We start from the raw sequence: 13,350 nt of genomic DNA, 5'->3' as shown, positions 1-13,350 counted from the left end.
TCTGAATCAGTTCTAATTAATTCAGCTAATGGTTCTATCACCAGTACAAATAGGGCAGGTGATAATGGTCAGCCTTGTCTAGTTGACCGTGTTAATAGGCGTTGAATCATTGAGGGTAGAGCTAAGATACTGCAAGGATAAAAAGACTGGTGGGAGTCATCTGCAGACCCACAAACAGTAGTAAGGATATGGTCTATAAATTACAACTGAAGACAGAAAATGCATGCCAAAAGGGCAATGTTATAATAGTCAAGGGAGACTTCAATATGCAGGTACATTGGGAAAATCAAGTTGGTACTGGATTCTAAGAGGGGGTTTTTCCAGAATGCCTGTGAGATGGCTTTTTAGAACAGCTCATTGAGCCCACGAGAGGATCAGCTATTCTGGACTGGGTGTTGTGCATTGACCCAGAATCAATTAGAGAACTTAAGGTAAAAGAACCCTAAAGAGAAAGTGATCATAATAGATTCTTGATTGGTTGGAGCAGCAAAGGATATGGTGAGAGGGCAGGTGTATGAGGTTGAATGGGATCTGGGTTCAATCATGATGAAATGGTGGAGTGGACTCAATGGGCTGAATGGCCTAATTCTGCTCCTATGTCTTATGGTCTTATAATATGATGGAATTCACCATGAAATTTAAGAATAAAAAGCAACAGTCAGATGTATTAGTATTACAGTGGAGTAAAGGGAATTACAGAGGCATGAGAGATAAGCTGTCCAAAATTCATTGTAAAGGAGCACCAGCAGGGATGATGGCAGAGCAGCAGTGGTTGCAAGTTCTGGGAACAAATCCCCCTTTATCTATCCTACTTGTAATCTCCTCAAAGAATTCCAATAGGTTAAGGATCTTCCCTTAAGGAAACCATGCTGACTTTGTCATAACTTGTCTTGTGTCACCAAGTACTCCATAACCTCATCCTTAGCAATTGATTCCAACATCTTCCCAACCACTGTGGTCAGGCTAACTGCTGTATAGTTTCCTTTCTGCTGCCTCTTTCTTAAAGAGTGGAGTGACATTTGTAGATGTCCAGTCCTCCTGCACTATGACTAATGCCTCCACAATCTCTACTGTTACCTTAGGGTGCAGTTCATCTTGTCCAGGTGACTTATGCAACGTTAGGTCTTTCAGCTTTTTGAGCACCTTCTCCCTTGTAATAGTAACTACACTCACTCTCTTCCCTCAGATCCTTCCACATCAGGCACTGCTAGTATCTCCCACAGTGAAGACTAATGCAAAATACTCGTTTTGTTCACCTGCCTTCTCCTTGGCCACTATAATTTTTCCAGCCTCATTTTCTAGTGGTCCTATATCCACTCTCATCTTTCTTATTTTTTGCATACTTGAAGAAGCTTTTACTATCCTCTTTGATATTGTTTGCTATCTTGCTTTGATATTTCATCTTTTCCCTCCCAATGATTCTTTTAGTTGTTTCCTGTAGGGTTTTAAAAGTTTCCCAATCCTCTGTCTTATCACTAATTTTTGCTTTGTTGCATACTTCCTCTTTGACTTTTACATTAGCTTTGACTTACCTTGTCAACCACAGTTGCATTATTTTGACATTTGAGTATCTCTTTGTTTTTGGAATACATCCATTCTGCACCTTTCTCATTTTTCTCAAAAATTCACACCATTGCTGCTCTGCTGTCGTCCCTGCCAGCATCTCCTTCCAATTTATTTTGGCCAACTCCTCTCTCATACCACTGTAATTTCCTTTACTCCACTGAAATACTGTTATGTCAGAGTTTACTTTCTCCCTTTCAAATTTCAGGTTGAACTCAACCATATTGTGATCACTGCCTCCTCAGGGTTCTTTTACCTTAAGCTCCCTAACCATCTCCAGTTCATTAAATAACACTCATTCCAGTACAACTAATCCCCTAGCACACTCAGTGACAAACTGCTCTAAAAAGCAATCTTGTGGGCATACAACGAATTCACTCTTTTGAGATCCATTTTTAACCTCATTTTCCCAATCGACTTACAAGTTGAAATCTCCCATGACTATCATAACATTGCCCTTAAACACGCCTTTTCTATTTCCTGTTGTAATCTGTGGTCCACCTCCCAGCTACTGTTAGGAGGCCTGTATGTAACTGCCATCAGGATCCTTTTACCCTTGCAGTTCCTTCACTCAACCCAGACGGATTCAACATCTTCCCATCAGATGTCACATCTTTCTACTAATTTGATACCATTCTTTACCAGGAGAGCCATGCCACCACTTCTGCCTACTTTTCTATGCTGCTGATACAATGTGTAACCTTGGACATTTAACTCCCAACTACAACCTTCCTTCAGCCACAGTTCATACTCTGTATCCATCTTCTGAGTAAATACAGTTGCAAAGAATTTATTTAGAACATATAAACATAGAAAACCTACTGCACATTAAGGTATTTCAGCCCGCAATGCTGTGTTGAACATGTACTTACTTTAGAATTACCTTGGGTTATCCATAGCACTCTATTTTTCTAAGATCCATGTACCTATCCAAGAGTCTCTTAACAGACCCTATTGTATCTGCCTCCACACCGTCACTGGCAGCCCATTCCATGCACTCACTACTCTGTAAAATCTTACCCCCGATATCTTCTCTGTACCTACTTCCAAGCACCTTAAAACTGTGCCCTCTTGTGTTAGCCATTTCAGCCCTGGGAAAAAGCCTCTGACTATCCACACGATCAATGCCCGTCATCATCTCTATCAGGTCACCTGTCATCCTCCGCCACTCCAAGGAGAAAAGGCCACGTTCACTCATCCTATTCTTGTAAGGCATGCTCCCCAATCCAGGCTACATCCTTGTAAATCTCCTCTGCATCCTTTCTATAATTTTCACATCTTTCTGGTTGTGAGGTGACCAGAACTGAGCACAGAACTCCACGCGTGGCCTGACCAGGGTATCACTGGAAAAATTCTAGCATGGATAAAGCAGAGGCTGATTGGCAGGAGGCAAAGAGTGGGAATGAAGGGAACCTTTTCTGACTGGCTGCCAGTGACTAGTGGTGTTCCATAAAGGTCTATGTTAAGACCGATTCTTTTTACATTATTTGTCAATGATTTTGATGATGGAATTGATGGCTTTGTTGCAAAGTTTGCAGACAATATGAAGATAGGTGGAGGGGCAGGTAATTTTGAGGAAGTAGAGAGACTACAGAAAGACAGATTTGGAGAATAGGCAAAGAAATGGCAGATAGAATACAGTGACGGGAAGTGTATGGTCATCCATTTTGATAGAAGAAATGAAAGAATTGACCATTTTCTAAATGGAGAGAAAATACAAAATAACTGTCACAAAGGGGCTTGTGAGTCCTTGTGCAGGGTTCCCTAAAGGTTAATTTGCAGGTTGAGTCTGTGGTGCAGAAGGCAAATGAGATGTTAGCATTCATTTCAAGAGGACTAGAATATAAAAGCAAGAATGTAATGTTGAAACACAAACAAGAGAAAATCTGCAGATGCTAGGAATCTGAACAATACCTGAAACATCAGCTGTACTTTTTTCCTTAGATACTGCCTGGCCTGCAAAGTTCTTCCAGCATTATGTGAGCATTGTATGTAATGTTGAAAGTTTAAAAAGCACTGGTGAGGCCTCACTTGGAGTACTGTGAGCAGATTTAGGTGCCTTATCCCAGAAAGGATGTGCTGAACTGGAGAGTGTTCAAAGGAGGTTCACGAAGATGATTCCAGGATTGAATGGTTTGTCATATGAAGAGTGTCTGATCGCTCTGAGCCTGTATTCACTCAAATTCAGAAGAATGAGGAGTGACCTCATTGAAACCTATCAAATGGTGAAAAGCCTTGTTCAAGTGGAAGTGGAGAGGATGTTTCCTATGGTGGGAGAGGACACAGCCTCATAACAGAAGGATGTCCTTTTAGAACAGAGATGAGGAGGAATTTCTTTAGCCAGAGGGTGATAAATCTGGAATTTGTTACCACAGGCAGCTGTGGAGGCCAAGACTTTATGTATATTTAAGGCAGTGATTGATAGATTCTTGCTTGATCAGGGCATGAAGGGATACAAGAGAAGGCAGGAGATTGGGGCTGAGAAGAAAATTGGATCAGCCATGATGAAATGGTGGAGCAGACAGATACAAAAAGTGTGAAACCCCTTTTTTACTGGGCATTTCTGGAAATGGGAGTCGTTAGCCCCTCACTAACAGCCACAGGATTCCACTATGAAAAACTCACCTTTCTCAAGCTCCATACGTCTAGTGTGTATACACTTTGGTCCCACCAAACCCATGAGGTTGGAATGTCTCACCCTCCCAAACCCTGGTTTGTGTGAATACTGTGTGATTTGCTGACCCCCCCCCCCCCGCAATCGCCTGTCAGCAAGAAATAACAGAAGGTACACAGCATACCAATATAAAGAGTATATTTATGAACATTAGCTTAGCCAGAGTTTTTAAAGAAAATAAAGAAAAAACCAAAAAGGGCAAACAGTCAAATCATCATAAAAGTTGGAACTCATCTTGAACTTGTCTGTAATTCACACACTGGACCCTCAGTCTATCTGAAAACACACACCACCTTTCAGCTATTGGTCAAAATCCATCTCGAACATACGGGTCTTCCACAAGACTATTGGTCCTTCCTCCTTGAAGCCATTCATCTGCACAAACACCCTGTGCAACATCCTCAGCCATCTTCCCTCCTATCTTCTCCCAGCTCCTGCCAGAAAAAATGCCTTGACCCTCACCAGTGTCCTTCTCAAAAACTGTGCAGCATTCTCTAGAAACTTCTTCCAATTCCACCATCCTGACTGGCTGACACCATATTCCTAAGTTGAACAACAAACCCCTTATCTCAGCTCAAGCCCAGGCAGGCTGGAAGCAGAAGACTGTTCTGTAAGACTGTTCTTACAGAACTGCTAAAATGATGCTTAGAGGTCTGAGGGTGGATAAATCTCCTGGACCTGATGGAATGCACTCTCGGGCTCCTAAGGAAGTAGCTGGAGAGATTGCGGAGGCATTAACAATGATCTTTCGAGAATTGATAGATTCTGGCAATGTACCTGATAACTGAAAAATTGCAAAAGTAACTCTGCTATTTAAGAAGGGTGGGAGGCAGCAGAAAGGAAACTATAGACCTGTTAGCCTGACATCAGTGGTTGAGAAGTTGTTGGAATCAATTGTTTGGGATGAGATTACAGAGTACCTGGAGGCACATGACAAGATAGGCCAAAGCCAGCATGGTTTCCTGAAAGGAAAATCCTGCCTGACAAATCTACTGCAATTTTTTGAGGAAATTACAAGCAGGGTAAACAAAAGAGATGCAGTGGATGTGGTATACTAGGATTTTCAGAAAGCCTTTGACAAGGTGCCACATAGGAGGCTGCTTAGCAAGATAAGAGCCCATGGAATTACAGGGAAGTTACTAGCATGGGTGGAGCATTAGTGGATCAGCAGTAAGCAGAGAGTGGGAATAAAGGGATTCTATTCTGGCTGACTGCTGGTTACCAGTGGAGTTCCACAGGGGTTGGTGTTGGCACCGCTGCTTTTTACGATGTATGTCAATAATTTGGACTATGGAATTAATAGATTTGTGGCTGAATTTGCTGATGATACAAAGATAGATGGAGAAGCAGGTAGTGTTGGGGAAACAGAGAGCCTGTAGAGAGACTTAGATAGTTTAGGGGAATGAGCAAAGAAGTGGCAAATGAAATACAATGTTAGAAAGTGTATGGTCATGCACTTTGGTGGAAGAAATGAATGGGCAGACTATTATTTAGATGGAGAGATAATTCAAATGCAGAAATGGAAAGGGACTTTGGAGTCCTTGTGCAAGATACCCTAAAGGATAACCTCCAGGTTGAGTCGGTGTGAAGAAGGCAAATGCAAGGTTGGCATTCATTTCTAGAGGTACAGAATATAAGATCAGGGATGTGATGTTGAGGCATCTCTGTTCTAAAAGGATGTCCTTCGATCCCGAAGTCGTGCCCTTTTGTCCCTGAATCCCCTACCATGGGAAATAACTTTGCCATATCTAATCTGTTCAGGCCTTTTAACATTCAGAATGTTTCTATGAGATCCCCCCTCATTCTCCTGAACTCCAGGGATTACAGCATAAGAGCTGCCAGACATTCCTCGTATGGTAACCCTTTCATTCCTGGAATTATTCTCGTGAATCTTCTCTGAACCCTCTCCAATGTTAGTATATCCTTACTAAAATAAGGAGCCCAAAACTGCACACAATACTCCAAGTGTGGTCTCACGAGTGCCTTATAAAGCCTCAAAATCACATCCCTGCTTTTATATTCTGTACCTCTAGAAATGAATGCCAACATTGCATTTGCCTTCTTCACAACCGACTCAACCTGAAGGTTAACCTTCAGGGTATCTTACACAAGGACTCCCAAGTCTCTTTGCATTTCTGCGTTTTGAATTCTCTCTCCATCTAAATAATAGTCTGTCCATTTATTTCTTCCACTGAAGTGCATGACCATACACTTTCCAACATTGTATTTCATTTGCCACTTCTTTGCCCATTCCCCTGAACTAAATCTCTCTGCAGGCTCTCTGTTTCCTCAGCACTACCCACTGCTCCACCCATGATTGTATCGTCGGCATAGTTAGCCACAAATCCATTTATACCACAGTCCAAATCATTGACATACATTGTAAAAACAATGGTCCCAACACCGAACCCTCGGGAACTCCACTGGTAACCAGCAGCCAGTCAGAATATTCTCACTCTCTTGTTTTTTGCCAACCAGCCAATACTCCACCCATGTTAGTAACTTCCCTGTAATTCCATGGGCTCTTATCTTGTTAAACAGCCTCAAGTGTAGCACCTTGTCAAAGACATTCCGAAAATCCAAGTACACCACATCTACTGCATCTCCTTTGTCCACCCTGCTTGTAATTTCTTCAAAGAATTGCAGTTGTTTTGTGTTGCAGGATTTTCCTCTCAAGAAACCATACTGGCTTTGGCCTATCTTCTCAAGTGCCTCCAGGTATTCTGTAATCTCATCCCTAAGAATCAATTCCAACAACTTTCCAACCACTGTTGTCAGGCTAACAGGCTAAATGCACCTGATTATTTGTTCATTTATTTGTGGAGGAGCATTGTTTCATTTGGCAGTATTCATGTGTACCATTGAATGACAATAAACTAAACAAACTTGATCTTGAATATTTTCATCATTTATGGAAATGAATAAACATTCAACATTTCTGGCTGAGATGCTTCATCAGTCCTGATGAAGGGTCTCAGCCCAAAACGTCAACAGTTTATTCACTTCCATAAATGCTGCATGATCTGAGTTTCACCAGCCTTTTGTGTGTTTTGCTCTGCATTTCCAGTACCAGCAGAATCTCACATGTTTTGAATATTTTCAGCATTTTTGTTTTTTATATGTTAAACCTGTATTCGTGGTCACCGCCTCGCATTTTAAATATTTCCTCCCATGTATTCTGTGCTCCAAGTCCATCCACTGAGCTTCTCCAGTCCAACCACAAAACTGAGGTCCGTCCTGTTTGGCACCATCTCAAAGGCTGTGGTTTCCTTTCCCAAAACATCAGGCCTGGATCAGATGTAATGATCCAGTGAGACTGAACAAAACTTACATAGGCAGCCTAATAGGCTAAGACCTTGTTTTATCGAGTGCAGTGGAATGACAGGAGATTTGATATAGGTATACAAAATTATGAGGGGTCTAGATAAGGTAAATGCAAGCAGGCTTTTTTGTTGAGGTTGGGTGGAACGATTTGCCAGCATAAGTTGCAGGTTCGATTTCAGCATTTAAATGAAATTTGGATTGATACGTGGATGGGGAGGTTTGGTGCGCTATTGTCCAGAAGCAGATAAATACTACTAGACAGAAAAGCAGTTCGGCATGGAATAGGAGGGCCAAAGGTGAGGTTTCTGTGTTGTAGTACTCTATGAGTCATTGACTAATAATAACTTTCCACCTGTGTTTTGATTCCTTTAATCGCTTGGAGACAATGCTCAATTTACCTGCTGCCCTTTATAGTTTGTTTCCATGTCTCCCTGCTTGACCCATTCAACAGTCTTTCAAATAATCATACCCATTGTTTACCTATTTTCCAGTGCACTTTGGGAACCAATCCTATCAGTGTCGCTGCTCCTGCCCTGGGTGACGACGCCTTTGTGTTGGACATGGCCACATCAGCTGTGGCATTGGGAAAGGTACAGCTAAAGTTCATTGTCTATTATAGGTGTAATCAGAATAAAACATTCCAAATACGTCCTCAGCAGCATCGCATATGACAACGTAACATCCTAACTTTTATACTCAGTATCCTAATCAAAGCTAACTTGCCAGAACCCTTCTTCACCACCCTGTCGATACCTGTGACACCACTTTCAGAGAACTTCGTACTCGTCCCTGTTCTATAACACTGTCCAGAGCCCTGCTGTTCACGGTGAAACACCTACCCACTGTTGTAGAACACACCCAGAGCCCTGCCGTTCACAGTGAAACACCTACCCACTGTTGTAGAACACACCCAGAGCCCTGCCGTTCACAGTGAAGCACCTACCCACTGTTGTAGAACACACCCAGAACCCTACCGTTCACAGTGAAACACCTACCCACTGTTGTAGAACACACCCAGAACCCTGCCGTTCATGGTGAAACACCTACCAACTGTTGTAGAACACACCCAGAGCCCTGCCGTTCACGGTGAAACACCTACCCACTATTCAACAACTCTCCGCAGAATGCCACCATTCAGCCTGAAACTCCTAGCCTTTGTTCTACATCAGTCACGAGGGCCCTGCCATTCAATGTGAAACATCTATCCACTCTCTGTTTGACAACTTTTCCCAAGGCAGTAGCGTTCACTGTGAAACTCCGGTGCTGTGTTCAGCAACACTGCCAAGAGCCCTTTCACCAGGAAATTCCTAACCTCTGTGCTGCAAGACTCACAGAGCCCTGCTGTTCACTGCAAAACTCTTACACTCTGTTTAACAATCCCCAGAACCCTGCTGCTCCATGTGCAACCCCTACCTCTGTTCAGCAACACTTCCCAGAGCCCTACCATTCACTGTGAAACTCCTAACCTCTGTTCAACAATACATATACTCCCCAGTACTCTGCCTTTCACGGAGAAGCCCCTTCCAAGTTCGACAACACTCCCCAGGGCCTTACCATTCACTGTGAAACTCCTAACCTCTGTTCAACAATACATATACTCCCCAGTACTCTGCCTTTCACGGAGAAGCCCCTTCCAAGTTTGACAACACTCCCCAGGGCCTTACCATTCACTGTGAAACTCCTAACCTCTGTTCAACAATACTCCCCAGGGCCCTAGCGTTCACTGTGAAACTCCAGTGCTGTGTTCAACAACACTGCCAAGAGCCCCACTTTTCACTGTGAAACTCCTTTCCTCTGTTCTGGCACACTCCCCAGAGGCCTGCTGTTCACTGTGCAACTGTTGCCCTCTGTTCTACAACACTCACCAGAACCTCAATGTTCTCTGTAAAACCCCTACCCTTAGTGGTGGTCATAAACCAACTGGTGGTCTCCATGTTGTGGTACTGGATGGTCATTCTGGCCCCACCTGCCCCCTTTGTCGCAAGAATGCAGAGGAAGTTAGTGGACTTGTTCTGGCGTAACAGGAAACACTGGGTCTCTGCTTCGGTCTTGAGTCTTCCAATGGGAGAGGGCGGTCTGGTGCTGCTGTGTCTGCACACAGCTGGTGGCTCTCCACCTCAGGACCCTGCAGAGATTCCTGTATGCCAAGCACCCTCCCAGGTAGCAGGTAATGGCAATGTATTTTCTCCAAAGGGGCTGCTGTCTTCATGAAGAGATGTGGCTACTACCAGTGGACATCAGCTATCCTGCTTTGCGGAGTCTGCCCGGCTTCTATCAGGACCTACTGAGAGTCTGGAACATGGTTGCCTCAGGCCAGGAATCCCCTCCTCTGGCAGAGGGTGGTGTCCTAGGCAACCCCTGCCCTACCTCAATAGATGTGGTTGCGGCTCAGCTCCGAATGACTCCGACTGGGCTCACCTCTACGCCACCAGAGTCGCTTGTCGGGGCCCGGCCCCACAATCTTATCCGAGAGTTGAGCCCACACAACTTGAGCTATCTCTCATCGATTCCCACAATTCCATTCAGGGATGCAAGTGGGAGGCAGCTGAATGGGCTGCTGCTCCACACCCTCCATTTCCCAGCCTTTGTTCACCATCCTGACACGTCATGGCGGACAGCCTTTCCACTGGATGTGAGGGGGTGCTTAATGGAAGTCCCTTTACAAGGGAGGTCTTCCCATGCACCTTGGGGATTTGGGGTGGAGGCTGCTGCATAGGGCGGTGTCCTTTAACCAGTTTCTTAGTTTGTACATGATCCTCCCTTCTGCATGTCACTTCTGTAGGCTGGAGGAGACTGTGTACCACACATACATGGAGTGTGCAAAGCTGCAGCCCCTTTTTGTGCATCTCCGTGGGCTATTCCTCACCTTCTGGTTACATTTTAGCCCCACCCTATTTATATTTGGTCATCCAGTAAGGGGGGGGGGGCATGGAGGAATGTGGATGTCCTTGTCAACTTGCACCTGGGGCTAGTGAAAACAGCTATCCATGGGTTCTGGAAACGAGTGGCGGAGGAATCTTCCTCGGCAGTCTGCCTGGCTATGTGTAGGGGGTATGTCCATGACCAGGTAGCCATTGAGAGAGAACATGCGTTGTCCATGGCGACCATAGAGGCATTGTGGGACCATTGGGCTCCACAGGGGATTAGAGCCATCATTGACAGAGATGGAAACAGTTTAATGTCGTTTGTCAAGTACTTGTGTAGTAATTGTGCTAGTCACTGGCTTGTATATATTTTAGAACTGAATTTGTAATAAATATATTTTGTAAAACAAATATTATCAGTTTGATAACATTCCCCAGGGCCCTAGCATTTACTGTGAAACTCCCACCCTCTGTACTGCAAAACTCCCCAGAGCCCTGCCATTCAAGGTGAAACTCTTAACCTCTGTTTAACAACACTCCCCAGAGCTCTACCATCCACTGTGAAACTTGTATCCTCTGATTGACAATACTATCTAGGCCCTTGCCTTTCACGGTGAAATTTGTACCAAGTTCAACACTCCCCCAACCCTCTATTTGGCAGCATTCTCCAGGGCCCTAGCATTCACTGTGAAACTCCAGTTCTCTGTTCAACACTCCCCAGAGCCCCACCATTCACTGTGAAGCTCCTATGTGTTGTTCTACATTTCCCAGTGCCCTACCATCCCTTGAAACTCCTGTTCTCCTTTTGTCAACTCTCCGCAGTGCCCTGCCTTTCACTGTTAAACTCCTACCCCTTATTCTACATTATTCCCCAGTGCCCTACCATTCAATGTTCAACTCCTACCCTCTATTCTACATCACTCCACAGACCCCTGCCATTCAATGTTCAAGTCCTAACCTCTGTTCCACAACACTCCCTAGGGCCCTGCCATTCACTGTGAAACTCCTATACTCTGTTCCACAACACTCACCTGAACCCTGCCCTTCACTCTGAAACTCCTAACCTCTCTTCTACATCACACACCAGGGCCCTACCTTTCACTGTGAAACTCCTATCTTCTTTTCGATAGCACTCCCCAGAGCTCTGCCATTCAATGCAAAACTCCTATCCAGTGCTGTAAAATTCTCCAAGGACTAGTTGTTCATTCTGCTCCCCTTTGATTGAACACACTGCCCAGGGACCTACTGTTCACTGTGAAACCCCTATTCTCTGTTCTACATCACACACCAGGGCCCCGCCGTTCACTGTGAAACTCCATTGCTCTGTTCTACAACACTCCGCAGACCTGTACAGTTCACTGTGAAACTCCTCTCTTCTGTTCAACAAGTCTTCCCAGAGCCCTACTGTTCACTGTGAAACACCTACTGTTATTTGTCTTCCCAAGTGCAACATCTCATACTTAACGGAATTAAACTCCATTTGTCATTCCTCAGTCCACTTACCCCATTTTGTAACCTGATAACCACTTTCACTTTCTACAACACCACTTATTTCAGTGTCATCTGCAAACTTACTAAACATGCCTTGAACATTCTCATCCAAATTGTTGACAAACAAAAATGGGTTCAGCAACTATCCCTGAAGCATACCATTTGCCATTGGGTGGCAGACTGAAAAACAACCTCCCACCATAACCTTCTGTTTCCTACCATCAAGCCAATTTTGTACCCAAGTGGCCAGCTCTCCCTGATCCAATGCGATCTTGCCTTCCTGAGCAGCCAACCATGTGGAACCTTATCAAAGTCCCTGTTGGAATCCATATAGACTTTGAATACCAACCTCCTCTCATTGACTTTCTTCTCTATTTCTTAATGACTCATTTAAATTAATGACTTATAGTCTCCACATACAAAATTGTACTGACAGTCTCTAATGAATCATCTTTCTAAATGCATGTATCAGCTGTAGTCTGCTGCTCCCTAGGTAGAAGTTCAACACCGACGTGGAGAGATGGTTCCGGAAGGATGGGGCTGTGACCCCAATGGCAAAAACACCACAGACCCAGCAAGTATCCTGCATGGAGGGGGTCTGTTGCCTCTGGGAGGAAGTGAAGCTACAAGTAAGAATGACATTATCAACACCTCTGTACCAGATTATTGTGAGTTAGGAAACTCATTAGCAACTGTATCGCATCATAACTATCCAGACAGATTCAAACATACATTTCAATCTGAGTATGGAATCGTGTTTCTATTTAATGATTTCAGGTGATTAAAATCTCCATTTGGCCAAAGTCTACTCTTCCCACTCTCAATGGCATTACCAATTTTTATATCATTTCTGTTACCTTCAACTCAACAGTTGGTGTTTCAGCTCTGTCCCCTGCTGTACATTGGTAGTGCAGGTTTACAAACAACACAACACCATCACCCTCTACCTCCTACTAACAAGCCAATTTTGTATTTGGTTTGCCACATTGTCTTGCATCCCAAGATCGGTAACTTTTGGGATCAGTCCTCCACATGTGTTTGACCTTCTTAATGGTTTCACTAAAATCCATGTCAACTTTGGCAATCCCACTCCTCATTAATCCTTTTTGTTCCCTCTTTAAGATGTTCAACCAAATTAATCAAAACAGATGTCCCACAAATCAACTTTCCCACTGCTGAAGTTAAACTCACAGGCCTGTTGCCTTTCTTGAACAAAGGTACCACATTCTCCCATCATCTAGCACCTCAGCTGTAGGCATCAAAAAGATTAAAAATCTCTGTCAGTGTTCCCCTGATGACAGAGATCCTACTCTTTAACGTGCTTCTCAACTCACAACTTTCATATTGCAGAACCTCATTGATCTTGTGTCTGGACTGTACACCCATGGGTAGTTGTGGAGGCAGCTATGATAGAGGCCTTCAAGAGGCTCAGGA

At 44.0% G+C, this 13,350-nt stretch overlaps 1 protein-coding gene across 2 annotated transcripts in view; it reads left to right on the top strand.

Moving 5' to 3' along the window:
• LOC132397457 (uncharacterized oxidoreductase YjmC-like) overlaps positions 1-13,350 on the top strand; it is a 106,420-nt gene that overhangs the window by 63,031 nt on the left and 30,039 nt on the right. For both annotated transcript variants that reach the window (XM_059976278.1, XM_059976277.1), the window contains exons 6-7: positions 8,053-8,151; positions 12,410-12,545. In XM_059976278.1, coding sequence (XP_059832261.1) covers positions 8,053-8,151; positions 12,410-12,545 — 235 coding nt within the window. The remainder of the gene's footprint in view (positions 1-8,052; positions 8,152-12,409; positions 12,546-13,350) is intronic.

The sequence above is a fragment of the Hypanus sabinus genome, chromosome 7 (genome assembly GCF_030144855.1).
Source record: "Hypanus sabinus isolate sHypSab1 chromosome 7, sHypSab1.hap1, whole genome shotgun sequence".
Lineage (NCBI taxonomy): Eukaryota > Metazoa > Chordata > Chondrichthyes > Myliobatiformes > Dasyatidae > Hypanus > Hypanus sabinus.
This window is presented reverse-complemented; position numbering and strand designations above follow the sequence as displayed.